We start from the raw sequence: 17,458 nt of genomic DNA on the forward strand, positions 1-17,458 counted from the left end.
CTGGGAAGACTTTTAAAACACAGCAGGGTTTATTAGTCAAGTTAAACACAGCATTGGAAAGTCCTTAGATTAGGACAGAGAAGCAAAGACGACAACACAGTCCAGGGGTCTCAAATACATGGCCCATGGGCTGCATGCGGCCCGCAGGGTTATTTTCTGCGGCCTGCCAGCTCCTCGTGGCTCCCCCCACCCCCCCCAGCATTTACATAGAGTGGCTTCGGCCTGGTACGCACCTGGGGCAGGGAAGGCTGCCTCCCTGCCCTGTCCCCACACTGCTCCAGGAAGCGACCAGGATGTGAGGGAGGGAGGGCACAGGGGTCTGTGTGTTGCCCTGGCTGCCCCTCCAGGTACCTCCCCCGAAGCTCCCATTGGCCGTGGTTCCCCGTTCCCAGCAGGAAAGGGGTTGGAATGGGGGCAGGGAAGGGGTGGGAAGAGGCAGGGCAGGGGCGGGGCCAGACCTCACAGAAGGGGTGGAGTGGGGGCAGGCCCGGGGCAGCGGGGGTGTTCAGTGGTGCAGCCCTTAGGCCAATGTACTAGTCCTCATGTGGCCCTCGTGGTCATTTGAGTTTGAGACCCCTGATATAGTCCATACTGGCCAATGCCCTTAAGCCATGCTGCTGTAGAAAACAGTTTGTTTTCCTTTCACTGTGCTGTCCATTGGTCTTTGCTCCGGTAGAGCTCCCTGCGTAAGCAAGCCCAGTTCTTCCTACTCCCAAAAACATAACAAGTCCAGGTATGCTTCACTCAGCCAAGCTGAGATCCTCCCATGGACAGGTGACAATTATTCCCTTGTCTCTGACGGGTATTCCACTGATCTAGGTTGGCCCAAGCCAGTCCTGAATGACCCATTCATATCACCCCATGAAAGCTACATGACAAAACACCTCATCTCTCCTGCTCTTTCTAATCATAGCAATACCAATCACAGAGGGAAACTGAGGTACGTATTGCCATCATAGAAGTATCACCAAAATTCCCACCTCTATCTCTCACACACACTGCTCGCAACCCTTGGAGAGAAAGCAAAGCACAGGACCAGGAGGCTAGTCCAGTGAACACAGTGGATGATGAGCTGCAATCCTCAAACCCTGGTCAAAACGGAGACACATGTGGGTCCCGACCCATAGAGAGGGGCAGGGTAGAGGCCTGATACCCGAGAGGGCATTGCTTGAGCAGACCATGGAGGCAGGTCAAAGGCTTAGCTACCCCGGAACTGTGACATCGCAAAAGCACATTTTGGGGAATGAGGAAATCTACTGACTCAGGTGTAATGGGAGGGAGAATTAAACTCCCCCAGTGTGTGGAGAAGGCTGGGGAATGAAACACTAAAATTCAGGAGCAACAGCCTCTAATTCTTCCAGAAAAGGAGAATGTAAGAAACAAGAAGTGGGCCACGGAACCTCTGGAGGTACAGGCTCAAAGATCCAAGGAGCCTGGAGGGAAGACAGCTTGTGGCTGCTGCAGATGGGGAGAAGGGGGGACAAGACTCTCATGCAGAGGCTGGGCAATCCGCTTGCACAGGTTCCTTGGCAGAGCTACTGTGCTCCCTGTCCCAGTAAGGCTAACATGTTCACTATGCCATGGGGGGTTGGGGGGGGACCATTGTTGCACACAGGCAAACTGCATACGGGCCAGGGAGGAAGCCACATAGGAGTAGAAGACCCTGCCTTGCTTCCCAGGTCACCCTCAGCAACAAGATTTCTTCCAGGACAAACTCCTGTGAAAAATGTGGGGACAGTGTTCAGTATAGGGGCTCCCTGCAGCTGTTGCCTCTCCCCAAGGCACAGAAACCCAAAGGACAGTATGGCTGTGAAACAATCAGTCCCCCTTGCTCTGTGCTTACTCACCATTTTGGGGCTCCTGTGGATTACGTGCGCTAGCTTTGGGTGGGCAAATTCTGCTATTGTGTAGACTGTGTTTGTCTTTAAGTACGGGGGAATCATTGCTCTGTCTGGTGTGAACAATGCTGCCTCTGTTAAGTGTTGCATTTTTACTTTACAGATGCAACCTTGAGATCTCAGCCGTTCTTGTTACCACCGGCCAAAAGACTCCAAAGAATTAGGAAGCAGCCACATAGAAGCAAAGAGGACTTGCTGCATGAAGTAATGCAGCAGTCCCTTAATAAAAATCAAAAAGTGCAGGAGCCGGGGGAGAGGGAAAGGAGGGTGCCAGCAAAATGCGGATCGCCGGCACCAAAGCACGGAGCGGCTGCTAAGCATTATGGAGCGTTAAGTGGACTCGATACTGGCGCTCATACCAATGTAGGCAGAGCACTTCCGCCCCCGCCCCCCTTGCAGCCCTTCTCCCAAAACGCTTTCCCTTGTGCCCCCATGTCACCTCCAACCCACTTTCCCCAACATGCAGGTTCTTATCACTACCCACTGCCTCCAACATCTGTAGCTTCACCACCCAGCCCTGCAAACTGCAAACTACGACCTTTACCCACTGCGCTCAACCCCCATCACCATGCATTTTACCATCCATTCATTGCACAGCACTCCAGACAGGAAGGCTGAGTATGATAACCGGACATACGCAAATCTGTGATTGAACCGTTCCCCAGCCCACCCACTTTCCCTTTCTGCTTCCCAAGTAGTTGTGTTTCTTTTCAATAATTGAATTTTCTTTTCAATAAATGGATTTTTTGGCTTTGAAAACATTCTTTATTATTGCGTTAAGTAGAAGATACCTTAGCCAGGAAAGCAACAGGCTTGTCCTTGAACAGTATGCTGCCACCACCAAGCGTTTTAAACAAAGAACAGGGAAAGAGCCCACTTCGAGATGTCTTCCCCCAAAATATCCCCCCAAGCCCTACACACCCCCTTTCCTGGGGAGCCTTGAGAATAATATCTTAACCAATTGGTTACAAAATCATCAAAGACCCAAACCCCCAGATCTTGGGGCAATGGAAAAATCAGTCAGGTTCTTAAAAGAGGGATTTTATTAAAAAAAAGAGAGGTAAAAATCACCTCTGTAAAATCAGGATGGAAAATACTTTACAGGGTATTCAGATTCAAAACACAGAGGATCCCGCTCTGGGCAAAACCTTAAAGTTATAGAAAACAGGAATAAACCTCCCTCTTAACACAGGGAAAATTCACTTAAAACAAAAGATAAACAAATCTGCCTTGCCTGGCTTACCTATACTGGTTGCAATATTGGAGACTTGGATTAGGGTGGGTTGGAGAAGATGTATTTCTGTCTCGACTCTCTCAGTCACAAGAGAGAACAACCATGTAAACAAAGAGCACAAACAAAAGCCTTCCCCCCCCCCCCCTTCAGATTTGAAAGTATCTTGTCCCCTTATTGGTCCTTTGGGTCAGGTGCCATCCAGGTTAGCTGAGCTTCTTAATGCTTTACAGGTAACAGGATGTTGCCTCTGGCCAGGAGGGATTTTATAGCACTGTATACAGAAAGGTGGTTACCCCTTCCCTTTATATTTATAACAAGGGCCTTACATTAGGTTGAGGCTTTGTGGGAGTAGTTATGCTGAAGTCTGGGATTTACCTGAATAGGCCTAAAGAGAGAATCCCAGGTCAGACATTTTGCACCCTCATTTTGAGAGACTACTGAGTAACCACAAACAGGTGCAATATGCCACAGAATTCTGAAAGAAGAAAGTTTGGGGTGGGTTTTAGCAATTAGGTTGCTATGCAGTATCTCAGCAGTTGGACACATTCATATCTTGGAATTATTGATAAATAAGTGATGTAAATCATGAGTATTAATGCTTGATGCTTAATTATGGACTTCCCAAAGGCCACATACGGGTTGGGGCAGCTATTGACATTATAGTAATAAAAGTAAAGGAGCAGATATGGGATATAGCCATCCTATTACCATAAGGAACTGGATAAAATACCTCTTCTAGTTACCATTTTTTCATTTTGTCAGGTCCCCGAGACAGTGTAAACTGAAGCAGGGCCTCCCTTCTGATGGTCTCCCTTGCCCCATGATCTTTGTTTCCAATGGTGTCCATAACTTGGAAGTATGCACAATGCAAGACCCTCTTTACTATACTTATCTTAGTCTAATCGTTATGTGTCTTGATCCTTGCCTATGATTTCAATTATAACTGTCTGTATTAAATCAAGCTTCTGTATGTTTCACCAAATTCCATCTTCTCAATTAACTTTGAGTAGCCATGGACAAGGGCAAGTTGTACCCCAATATGTAGGTGTAAAAATTGTACAGGCTACACCACCACCCTGTCACATCATCATCAACGTGCCCATTTGTGCCTGGGTAGTGGCCCTGCTACGGAAGGGAGGAATGCAGCAAGGACCCAGGATCCATGGCCAGGGTCGCTGTGCATAGAGATTGGGAGGGGGTAATGAATGGGAGAGGGAGGTCAAGCATAAAAATAACAACATTTGGGGAAAAATGTATAATGAAGTGAAACTGAACAGAAATAAAACTGGAGTGTAGGCTCTAAAGCAACAAGGCCTGGGTAGGATTCGGGGTTAAAGGTCTGGGATCCCCCACAGCTCTAGATCCCCAAACCTCTCCTCCCTCCCACTGACCCACCCAGCTCTGGGTGACCTTCCTCCACACTCCCCCTCCCCTTCTTCTCATTACTCTCAGCCGTCATCACCTCCCGGCACTTTGGGAGCTTCTTGTATTCCCTCCTTGTTTCTCACTACTTCATCCTTCCCCTCTACTTCTTATCTCTAATCCTGCACACACCCTCCCCGTGTCCTGGCACCCCAGAATTATCTACTCCCCTACTTCTCCTCCCCTCCCACAACTCTGTTCTCCTTTCATCCATGGGGTCCTGAATGGCAAAATTATGAGCTCTCCTATCAAAAGAAGAGCTCATCGGACTGTCACACAAGCCATGCATGAGCCATACACCTATTTACTCAATTTAGAATTCTACAGGAGGCATATTTTCCTCTTAAAGTGAGGAAAAGGCATGAAAGCTACAGTTATTAATGTCGTTATTAATAAAGCCAATAAGGATACATTAAATGAAATTTTAAAATGACTGATGGCACCAAAAAGGCACATGTCCAAAAATTATACTAGTGGGTGCGAGATAAGGCAAAAAGGGGGGGCAAGGACACTTGTCAAAACTTGTATGGCGAATGAAGGTAAAAAGTTATTATGACTCAGGTTCTTTGGAGACACCATAGCTTTTAATAACCGAGGGGACAGGACTCCTTACCCAGCAAGACCACTGTCTCATAGTTCTCCTGCATGACATCTGTATAGATGGCTCTCTGAGTGGGGTCCAGCAGAGCCCCCTCTTCCCTGGTGAAATACACAGCCACCTCCTCGAAAGTCACCGGCCCCTGAAAGAGCAAGAGTCCCACACTTAGTACCTGCTGCCCAGTCACAGCCCCACTATTCAGGGAACAGCAGCACCAGGTAAATGGAAGCTCCGGGAGGCACATGTTAACAGAGTCCCACCCCACATTGGTTAGAGCAGCCAGGAGGCATCAGAGAGTAGAGAGAACCTTTGTGTTTAAAAGTATATTAAGTAAAAAATTAATCCTAACAATGGTAGTGGTAAATTATTAGACAGAAATGGCAGAATGATCAAAAATAATGCAGAAGAAGTAAAAGTCTTCAATAAATATTTCTCTCCTGGATTTGGAGAAAACCAGATGATGTAGTCATACCATAAGATATTGACGACGACACTCTTTCCATTCCAACAAGAATTCACGAGGACATTAAACAGCAGCTATTAAAGTTAGACATGTTTAAATCAGCGGGTCCAGATAACTTGTATCCAAGAGTTTTAAAAGACCTGGTGGTGGAGTGTGGTAGACTGTTAATGTTGATTTTAATTAGGACTTGGAGCACCAGGGAAATTGCATCAGGCTGGAATAAAGCCAATGCAGTGCCAATATTTAAAAAGTAGAAAAGAGATAATTCAGCTAATTACAAGAGTATCAGTCTGACACCAATACTCGGCAACATAATGGAGCAGCTGATACTGGAGTTAATTAATAAAGCTTTAAAGAGGGTAATATAATTAGTACCCATGAACAAAGGTTTAGAGAAAATAGATCCTATCATACGAACTGGATATCCTTATTAGATGAGATCAAAAGTTTGGTTGCAGCTAATAGTATTGATATAATATACCTAGACTTCCGTAAGCCATATGACTTGGTTCAGCACAATATTTTGACGAAAAAACTAGAATGACACTAAATACACACGGCATACATTAAATAGATTAAAAACTGTGATTGTAAATGGCGAACCATGATCGAGTGGATTTATTTCTAGGGGGTTCCTGCAGGGATTGGTTCTTGGCCCTCTAGTATTTAACATTCTTATCAATGATCTGGAAAAGAATATAAAAACATCACTGATAAAGTTTGCAGTTGCCACAAAGATTGGGGGTGGTGGTAACTAATCAAGTGTCAGTAGATTCAGGCTCTGGCACAGGGAGTCTGGGAAGTTTTCCCAGCCCTGGCTGGAGGGTTATTTCCTGTTCCACAGAGAGGGGAAGTTCCATTCCCAACTCCTGTGCCTTGAAATTAGGCCCTATCGGACATTACACCCCATATTTAGCATCGTGATATGATTATAATATGATTAGGACATAATTATGATGCATTTTGCTCAAGATGCATCATGTGTGGTGTCATTGGAAAAGTTATGATTTGCTGAATATGATTATCCTATTTGTGTGCATGGATCATGTTTGTATCTGACATTATGGATATTGAGTACATATCTATATTTCAAATGTGCTTACTCTGGGTAACATTCACAACTAACCTTTCAGATACAACAATGAAGAAGCCAGACCGTGCTGATGGCTCATTAACAAAGACAATGGACCATGGAAGAGCTTAGCCTTCCTCTGAATGTTTCAGCCGGCCTATGAGTCATGGATATTATGATTCAGCAGGGCATGCTAGGGCATGTGACCAGACCACATGACAATGAACTCCATTTTGGTACCTGTATTTTTCCACAAACTGGTCTGGGAACTGAGTTTGGAACAAAGGAGTCCTGCCATATGGAACAGGTACAAAAGGTGGGGTGTGACAATCTCTTGGCCTCATTCCCCGCACAGAAGAATTCCTGGAAACACCTCAGGAACAAAGACTGAACTGAGGGGAAGTTCTGTTCCCAGGGTAAAAGGATTTCTAGCTTGTTTATGGAAACTTGGTGGTCTCCTTGTATCATCACTCAGGGTGAGAAATTGCTAATTCAAATTCTATCCATCTAGTATGCTAGGCTTAGTTTGAGTTTTTAGTTATTTTCTGAGTAATCTAAATTAATCTGTTTGCTATCACATATAATCACTTAAAATCTATCTTTCTGTAGTTGTTAAACTTGTTTTATGTTTTATCTTAACCAGTGTATTTTCAGTGAAGTGTCTGGGGAAGTCCCAGCTTGGTTAACACAAGCTTGTTGTGCAGCTCTTTCCCACATCAAGGCGGAGGAAAACTATATTCATGAGTTTATATTGTACAGATCCCTGTCCGGTGTAAGAAGGTATAATTCTGGGTTTAAACTCCAGCATGGGTACAAAACTGGGGAGCTGGGAAATCAGCTGTTGTCTTCTATCTGTCCTTGAGTGGCTTAGGTAAAGCACTCAGGTAGCTTAGTTGGATGCATGGTACCACCTGCTATCGTGTTGGGTGATAACTGGGCCGCAAGAGGCTGGCTGAATCTTCAGCAAAGCAGTGTAAGAAGGGCCAGCCCAGGTTGAAGGTTAGAGAGCACAGCGGTTCCCAAAAGCCCCTCAAACTGCACCCCGGATGACAATCGATCACACCCTACATTACACAAGTCTCAGCAGGTTTCTCAAATCCTATCCCCTCCCTTTCTCCACCCTAGATATTTCCTGCCTCCCACCACCTCTACCAGCTCCCACTCTCCTATGCTTTTACTGCTCCTCTCCCTCCAAGCAGAACCCACCACCAGCTCCCTCATAATCCCTTACCTGAGCCAGCTCCATTGCAGCCATTTCCTTCCCCCTGGGAGGATGGGATGATCTGGAGCGAAACGTGGACGTTACTCTGTAGCCTGACAGGGTGAGAAGGGTAATGTGAGAGAATTCAGACGGGGCTTTTGTCCATTCCACATGCCGATTCCCCCCAGGATTTTTCCCTGCTAATGGACATTCTAGGTTCTGCCACACTGTGAAGCACAGAGTGACCTTATTCCAGTACAGGTCTAGCCCCCTCCCACCAGGGTGTAATGCTGTGAAACATGGTGAAACCCTCCCCGTAACAGAGTCTCTCAATTACACTTATAAAGTTTGCGGACAATACCAAGCTGGGAGGGGTTGCAAGTGCTCTCTGGAGGACAGGATTAAATTTCACAATGATCTGGACAAACTGGAGAAATGGTCTGAAGTAAAAAGGATGAAATTCAGTAAGGACAAATGCAAAGTACTCACTTTAGGAAGGAACAATCAGCTGCATACATATAAAATGGGAAATACCTGCCTAGAAAGGAGTAGAATGGAAAGGGATCTGGGGGTCACAGTAGATCACAAGCTAAATAAGAGTCAACAGTGTAATGCTGTTGTAAAAAAAAAGCAAACATCATTCTGGGATGTATTAGCAGGAGTACTGTAAGCAAGACATGAGAAGTAATTCTTCCGTTCTAATCCGTGCGGATTAGGCCTCAACTGGAGTACTGTGTCCAGTTCTGGGTGCCACATTTTAGGAAAGATGTGGACAACTTGGAGAAGTCCAGAAAAGAGCAACAAAAATGATTAAAGGTCTAGAAAACATGACCTATGAGGAAAGATTGAAAAAACTGGGTTTGTTTAGTCTGGCGAAGAGAAGACTGAGGTGGTACGTGATCACAGATTTCAAGTACATAAAAGGTTGTTACAGGAGGAGGGAGAAAATTTGTTGTTCTTAACCTCTGAGGACAGGACAAGAAGCAATGGGCTTAAATTGCAGCAAGGGCAGTTTAGGTTGGACATTAGGGAAAACTTCCTAACTGTCAGAGTGGTTAAGCACTGGAATAAATTGCCTAGGGAGGTTGTAGAATCTCCATCATTGGGATTTTTAAGAGCAGGCTGGACAAACACCTCTCAGGGATGTTCTAAATAATACTTAGTCCTTCCTTGAGTGCAGGGGACTGGACTTGATGACTTCTCAAGGTTCCTTCCAGTTCTGTTATTCTATGAACCAAAGGCCAGAGAAGAGCAGAATCAAAGGAGTCATTGTGCCCAAGGCAGCTGTCTCAGGTTTATAAAGTTGTTTGATGCTCCAGCCTTTATACAGTCTCTCCTGGGAGTGCCCCCTTTTTAGCTTTTGGAAAGCATGACTCTGGGGGCTCTCAGACTGGGCCTTCTTGACTCACCACATCTTGTTTCTTTCTGTGGCTCCCCAGTGAGTCCAAATGAGTAGATACACCTGATAGAGACTGTGAACAGAAGAACGGCCCACTGCGTCAGCCCAGTGGTCCATCTAGCTCAGTGACCAATGCCAGGTGCTTCCGATGGAATGAACAGAACAGGTCATCATCAAGTGATCCATCCCCTGTCACCCATTCCCAGCTTCTGGCAAACAGAGGCTAGAAACACCATCCCTGCCCATCCTGCCTGTGACACTGGCAGATGAGGTGTTAGCTCTTGCAAAAAAACCCCATGTCTTAATTTAACATGGACAAACGCAGAGCTGGAATCAGTCTGGCTCACCTGTGTTAGTATTATTAGAACAGGTATGAGAATTATAAGAATGTGTTTAGTGTTTAGACTTTATTGAATGCTTGTGAGTTGCTGCCCGGGTTAATATCTGACTAGCTGCACTGTGAGCCTCTGTAAATCACCGGACAGGAGAGAGACTTTACCTATGTGAAGTGCTGATTGGCAACAGACTGCATTACACCCTGCCTGGCAGGAGAGGTCCATCAACACAAGATACACTAGTATGGGATGTTAAAGGTGGCAAAAGATGGCTGTTGTGCTCTTGACTTCCTATTGGCTGAGTTTGGAGCCCAGAGCACGTGGCTGGGCAACCTTACCTCTGCATGAATGAAGGGGGCAGTGACTAGATGAATGTCCAGTAAATACCCAGAAGGTGATGGCTCCCCACCCCTACCTGCCATTCACACAGGCAGCGAAGTCCTGGGCAAGGCAACTTTCAGAGTTAAAGAGAAGGGGGGAGGGCTTAGAGGTTCTCTGCCAATCAGGAAGGGGTATCAGTGAGGGGAGACTGGCAGCTGATCGTTGGAGAGGTGAAGAGGTTTGGGGTTAGGTGTGGGGCAGAAGCAGCTGGGGTGGGCAGTCTTCACGAGGGACACTTACTCCTCCTGTTCCCCTTCCACACCCCCTTGTGAGTAGAGAATAACCACCCTGTCTCCACCTCCAGGGGCAGCCGTGTCTCAGTGTAGGCATATTTTATGTAGGCATATTTTTAATATTTGTAATTTTGTTTATAATATTTGTATTTCCCCTACTTGGAATAATTGTCATAATATTTGTAATTCTTGTAATAATTGTAATTCCCCTATTTGAAATAATTCTGTAATATTGATTTGCAGCTCTCCATAGCTGCTGACTGTGTTTGTGTGTTGTCTGTGTTAAAGCTTGCAAACCGTCAATTGACTAAGTACCTTGTAAGCCATTAATTAACTTTAAAAGGAAAAGGAGTACTTGTGGCACCCAATACAGACTAACACGGCTGTTACTCTGAAACCTGTAATTAACTTTAAGTGATGCTCCCTTCCCTAAACTGATACCTTGTGATTGAGATTGACGCTTGTAAACCTAAACCGCCCAATTGACTCTACTCTCTCTAAACTGATACTTTCCCTTGCTTAAAGTAAAGAAGTACTTGTGGCACCTTAGAGACTAGCAAATTTATTTGAGCTGCATCCGCGGAAGTGAGCTGTAGCTCACGAAAGCTTATGCTCAAATAAATTTATCCAGTGAAGTGAATTTCACTCTGGGGGACATTGAGCCAGCCACTGAAAGATCCTTGTGCCTTAGGTTCCACACTGGCCAAAGGAGTTTTCTAGTACTCCCTCCCCAGACTGTCGGGGGCAGCCAGAGATAATTAGTGGGTTATGGGAACTAGAAGATGAAAATTCACTAAGAATGATATTAGTTTGTTCATTATTAAATCCCCAGACACCCACCAATCCCTGTCCTTCTTCCGATGAGCTATAAATATCTAAGGGACTCAGCTCCTGATCCTGCAGTGAGTTTCTGCCCCTCCCCACTTTCTATAGCAGCACTTTCAAGAACAGGCCAGGGAAACATGTAAATACTTTGAACCAAATGCCAGAAAATGCTGAGCATGCACAAGTTAAAATGAAACCAAAGCTCCGCCTCTCCAGGGACCTGGCCCCTAGTGCAAAATAAGACACACTCCCCAGAAATCTGAAACAGCCACTTCATAACTGATAGAATGTTATTTATCTATTGACTTCTGGGAATTACCAATAAAAGAAACTACCCAGTGAAGTTGATGCCCTGAGAGAAAGATCTCATGTGTCTTTACAAACAGTATAATCTAATCTGGAACTTTATACAGTAAAATGCCTTATTTGTAGCCCTATATTGATTGCCTGGTGCCACTACACGGCAGAATTAAGGTTGGGTGCCTGAGCTGTGAATTTCCATTCTCCAGCGTAATGTGATTGCTGTTTAGTGGGTTTGGCAAAATTCATTTTGTCGATTTTTTTTTTAATTTCAGTTGATGATATCGATATTTATTTTTAAGTCTTTTTTCAGTGTTTACAATTTCAATGTTCAGAGCTGTGGGAAGTTATGGGGGTGGTCAGACAATTATTTAATTTCAGTAAACGCTGAGATTCGAAGAGCCAAATCTTTATCATGGTTCAAACACAAATTGTCAATGTCACACGCAAAATACACAGTGTAAATATCCTTCAATCAAACTCGACTTTCTCCAGAAGCATTTCTGTATTTTACCTATATAATTATTTTTTCATCTGTGTGTGTAGAGTGAAATCAACATTACTGCAATTTATTAATAAAAATCCAATCCTTTCAAACGTACCTTTAAGTAATGAAGCACTATAATTCTTTCACTTCCTAGACTGTAACGCCTGCTTTGAGGATAATTACACTCTCCCTGTGAAGTATTTTACTCTCAGTACTGTAACCCCATTGTGATGCAGCTCCTGTCTGGGAGCTCTGCTGAGGCCAGTGGCATTATGACCACAAGGTGACACTCTGACACACGAGCATAGACACATGGGGGAGGGTGGAGGATGAGGTAACATGGAGACTACCAGGGTTGAACATGGCCCTACAGAGCATGGGGAGCAAACTCCCTCTCAGCCTCTCCTCTCTCCCACTTCCCAGAGTCAGTAACTCTGATAAATTGTTCCCTGAAATCTAAAGAGCCCCAGTATGTGAGACAGTGACTGATGCAGGTGCCTTAGGGGCAGCAGCACCAACCCCCTGCCTGGACGTGGGGGATGAAAAACTGCAGTAGAAGGGTTTTAGGCTGGGAGAGGGCACAGCTGATGTGGGACTGGGAGCCGAGTTGACCAAGAGGCCAGAACTCATGGGGGGTTGGGACAAGAAGTCAACAGGACTGGGTAGAGGCACTTCTGTGTATTTTCCCCCATTTACCATCCTGCCATGTATTTAGCTTAGAAACTTTTCATTCACATTTAAACACATTGGAGCTAAGCTGTGCTGATGCATTTCCACTTACAGTGGTACAGTTTTAACTAGGTTTCCTAATCAGATGCTAATACAACACAAAGCAGTCAGTAATTGGTGTGCTTTCATTCATTAACTTGACTGTGTGCTTTAATAAAAAAATGATGGTGTGAGCGAGTATCAAAATTTCAGTCATTAAGAAATAGAAATTAGGTGTCAGATCATCGCTAATGCATTTATCCCAATTTTAATTTCAGTTTAGAATCAGGTTTCAGAGTAGCAGCCATGTTAGTCTGTATCCGCAAAAAGAAAAGGAGGACTTGTGGCACCTTAGAGACTAACCAATTTATTTGAACATAAGCTTTCATGAGCTACAGCTCACTTCATCGGATGCATCAAATAAATTGGTTAGTCTCTAAGGTGCCACTAGTACTCCTTTTCTTTTTAGTAAGGCATTTGAAACAGTTCCACATGGGAAACTATTTGTTACATTGGAGAAGATGGGGATTAATATGAGAACTGAAAAGTCGATAAGGAATTGGTTACAGGGGAGACTACAAGGGGTCATACTGAACGGTGAGTTGTCAGGCTGGAGGAAGGCTATTAGTGGAGTTCCCCAGAGATCAGTCTTGGGACCGATCTTATTCAATATTTTTATTCGTGACCCTGGCACAAAAAGTAGGAGTGTGACACAAAGCTGGGAAGGATTGCCAACAAGGAGGAGGACAGGAATATCATCCTAGAAGATCTGCATAACCTTGAAAGCTGGAGTAATAGAAATGGGATGAAAATTAATTGTGCAAAGTTATGCACTTAGGGATGAACAACAAGAATTTTTGCAATAAGCTGGGGAATTATCAGTTGGAAGTCACAGAGGAGGAAAAAGACCTAGGTGTATTGGTTGATCACAGAATAATTATGAGCTGCCAAAGTGCTGCAGCCGTGAAATAGGTTAATGCAGTCCTAGGATGCATCAGGCAAGGTATTTCCAGTAGACACAGGGAAGGGTTAGTACTGTTATACAAGGTACCAATGAGACCTCATCTGAAATACTGTGGGCAATTCTGGTCTCCCATGATTAAGAAGGATGAATTCAAAGTGGACCAGGTGCAGAGAAGGGCTACTAGGATGATCCAAGGAATGGAAAATCTGCCTTATGAGGAGACTCAAAGAGCTTGGCTTGTTTAGCCTAACCAAAAGAAGGCTGAGGGGAGATAGGATTGCTCTCTATAAATACATCAGAAGGGAAAATACCAGGGAAGGAGAGGAGTTATTTAGCACCAATGCTGGCCCTAGAACAAATGGATATTGGCCATCAATAAGTTTTGGCTTGAAATTAGGCGAAGGTTTCTAACCATCAGAGTGAAGTTTTGGAACAGCCTCCAAGGGAAGCAGTGGGGGAAAAAAACTGAACTGGCTTCAAGACTGAGTTTGATACCTTTCTGGAGGGATTGGTAGGATGGATGGGACTGCCTACAATGGCATGTGGTTGATCTGCAACTGCTAGCAGCAAATGTCTCCAACGGCCGGTGATGGGACACTAGATGGGGAGAGCTCTGAGTTACTACAGAGAATTCATTCCCAGGTGTCTGGCCACTGGGTCTTGCCCACATCCTCAGGGTCTAATTGATCGCCATATTTGGGGATGGGAAGGAATTTTGCCCAGACTCAGATTGGCAGAGACCCTGGGGTTTTTCGTTTTGCATTCCTCTGCAGCATGGGGTATGGCATGGGTCATTTGCAGGTTTAAACTCATGTAAATGGTGGATTTTTTTGTAACTTGAAGTCTTTAAATAATGATTTGAGGACTTCATTAACTGAGCCCAAGGTTCAGGGTCTATGACAGAAGTGGGTGAGTGAGGTTCTGTGGTCTGCGATGTGCAGGAGGTCAGACTAGATGACCATGATGGTCCCTTCTGGCCTTAAAGCCTGTGAGTCCATAAACTGTGCCTTGTGTTGCACAGACACTGATGGAGATCAGGGCCCCCTTGTGCTGCGCATGGCAGAGAACCTGATTGAGATCAGCACCCCCATTGTGCTGGGCACTGCACAGACAGAGAGGGACAGTCCTTCCCCCAAAGCAATCACAATCCACATAGACAATGGGTAGGAGTAAAAGAGAGAGGGGTTGTGAGTTCCCCAAGGTCACCAAGCAGGTCAGTGACCGAGCCAGGAACAGACCCCGCTAACTCCAGAGCCCCGTCACCCACAGTTTGGAAAGGTCCCCAGACCCTATTGTATTAGGCTGCAGAAAGAGTTGGTTTGTCCAGGGATGCATAGGCTGTCTTGGCTGGGAAGCTCAGCTGCAGTCCCTGCACACAGCTGGGGGTGGGTGTCCTGGGTCAGGAGAAGTCAGTGCGCACTCCTGTGGGGCTGTGCTCCTGGCTCGTACCTCCAGCACTCACTGCTGCCCCTCCATTACCAGCTCCACTGTTCAGCCAGCCCCAGGTCTCAGTGAGGGTCACTGTCCCCAGAAGCCTTCGAACAGGGACAGGGTGCATCAGTGCCAATCAGAGAGCACTAGTGTAAATTCTGTCTATACTAAGGTTTTGCACCAGTGCCTAAAACAAATGTGATATATGCCATCATGTGCCAGCAATGTCCCTCTGCCATGTATATTGGCCAAACCGGACAGTCTCTACGCAAAAGAATAAATGGACGAAAATCAGATGTCAAGAATTATAACATTCAAAAACCAGTCGGCAAACACTTCAGACTCCCTGGACGCTCAATAACAGACTTAAAACTCGCAATTCTTCAACAAAAAAAACTTCAAAACCGACTCCAACGAGAAACTGCAGAACTGGAATTAATTTGCAAACTCGACACCATCAAATTAGGCATGAATAAAGTCTGGCAGTGGATGGGTCACTACAAAAAACTAAAAACTAATTTCCCCTACTGTTACTCACACCTTCTTGTCAACTGTTTGAAATTGGCTACCCTGATTACCAATACAAAAGTGATTTTTCCTCCTGCTGATGATAACCCACTTCCACTTTAATTGAATGGCCTCGTTAGAACTGACCCACCACTTGGTAAGGCAACTCCCAGGTTTTCATGTACTGTGTATATATATTCGGCCTACTGTATTTTCCACTCCATGCATCTGACGAAGTGGGTTTTAACCCATGAAAGCTTATGCCCAAATAAATGTATTGGTCTCTAAGGTGCCACAAGGACTCCTCATTGTTTTTGCTGATACAGACTAACACGGCTACCCCTCTAAAACACTAGTGTGACAGAGACCTTCGGTACCCAAAACAGCAGTACAGTGGCCCTAGACCTGGGATCTATTTCTAGCTCTTTACATTGTGTAAAGAGTTGTCACTTTGGACGGGCTATCACCAGCAGGAGAGTGAATTTGTGGGGGGGGGCGGAGGGTGAGAAAACCTGGATTTGTGCTGGAAATGGCCCACCTGATGACCACTTTAGATAAGCTATTACCAGCTGGACAGTGGGGTGGGAGGAGGTATTGTTTCATATTCTCTGTGTATAAATAAAGTCTGCTGCGGTTTCCACGGCATGCATCCGATGAAGTTGCAGTGGGGGAGGTTCAGATTGGATATTAGGAAAAACTTTTTCACTAGGAGGGTGGTGAAACACTGGAATGCGTTCCCTAGGGAGGTGGTAGAATCTCCTTCCTTAGAGGTTTTTAAGGTCAGGCTTGACAAAGCCCTGGCTGGGATGATTTAACTGGGAATTGGTCCTGCTTCGAGCAGGGGGTTGGACTAGATGACCTTCTGGGGTCCCTTCCAACCCTGATCGTCTATGATTCTACGATAAGTGAGCCGCAGCTCACGAAAGCTCATGCTCAGATAAATGGGTTCGTCTCTAAGGTGCCACAAGGCCTCCTTTCCTTTTTGCGAACACAGACTAACACGGCTGCTCCTCTGAAACCTGTCATTTCTAGCTCTGTCACAGACAGACTGGGTGACCTTGGGCACGCCGAAGTTTCTCCTCCCAGCTTTAGTCTCTTTGCCCAGCTGCCCAGCCACTGGGGACTCCTGCTCAACAGAGCCGCTCACCCCTAGAGTCGGTGTGGGTGTCCCCCGGAGCTAAGGGGGGGGAGCTCTGGAATAGCCCCAAGAGGGCGGCTGCCAAGTCTCTTTCCCTGGAAGTTTTTAATAACAAGGCAGGACAAAACTCTACTACAGATCATCGACGTGTACTTGGGTCCTGCCTGGGCCGGGAGAGCTGGACTTGACGACGTCTTGAGGTCCTCTCCAGCCCTACGTTTCTCTGATGTGATGCAATATATACGTGGGAAGAGAAGGAGGGACTTGGGGCACCTCAGAGGCGAACCAATGTATTCGGGCGCGAGCTTTGAGCGAGCTGCAGCCCGCTTCGTTCAGCTCGAAGCCAGCACGACCCCGGGTTCGGTTCCCGGCTCAGCGAGGAGAGGGGGGGGGGGGGGGAGGAGGAGGGGGGGGTCACCCCGGCTGCCCCCCTCGCTGCTGTGGGGACGGAAAGGGGGCAGGGCGGGAGCGGGGAGGGTCCCAGGGGAGGGAGCTGCGGTAAATCCGGGGGGGATCTCAGCCCCCCCGTCTCTCCCCCCTCCCCGGCCACGTCCGGGCTGCGCCATTTTCCCCTCCCCCCTTCCCTCAGGTCTCCCCTCCCCCCGGGCTCGCTCCGGTACCTGGAGGCTGCAGCGCCGCCGCCGCCCCGCTCTGCGCATGCCCAGCGCCGGCAGCCACACAACCCGCCAACGGCCCCGCACGAGCCCGGCAGAGCCGCCGCGCGCCTTCGCAGCCGGGCTCCCCCTACGTCACTTCCGCTGCCGGGAGAGTCAGGAAGTCCCTCTGCCCCGCGGGGCCGCTCCTGCGCTGTCTGGCCCGTCCGCCGGTCTGCGCATGCCCAGAGCCTGAGGGGGACCCCCCC

At 46.5% G+C, this 17,458-nt stretch overlaps 1 protein-coding gene across 2 annotated transcripts in view; it reads right to left on the reverse strand.

Moving 5' to 3' along the window:
- LOC140904200 (uncharacterized) overlaps positions 1 to 17,456 on the reverse strand; it is a 36,013-nt gene extending 18,557 nt beyond the window's left edge. Inside the window, exons 1-3 of one of the 2 annotated variants that reach the window (XM_073326573.1) lie at positions 17,217 to 17,456; positions 7,919 to 8,001; positions 5,168 to 5,294 (exon numbers count right to left, since the gene is read on the reverse strand). In XM_073326573.1, coding sequence (XP_073182674.1) covers positions 5,168 to 5,294; positions 7,919 to 7,942 — 151 coding nt within the window. In that variant the 5' untranslated portion in view covers positions 7,943 to 8,001; positions 17,217 to 17,456. The remainder of the gene's footprint in view (positions 1 to 5,167; positions 5,295 to 7,918; positions 8,002 to 17,216) is intronic. The other variant, XM_073326572.1, reaches the window with a different exon arrangement.
- Between the last annotated feature and the right edge of the window lie 2 nt (positions 17,457 to 17,458).

Source organism: Lepidochelys kempii, chromosome 28 (genome assembly GCF_965140265.1).
Source record: "Lepidochelys kempii isolate rLepKem1 chromosome 28, rLepKem1.hap2, whole genome shotgun sequence".
In the NCBI taxonomy this organism is placed as follows: Eukaryota; Metazoa; Chordata; order Testudines; family Cheloniidae; genus Lepidochelys; species Lepidochelys kempii.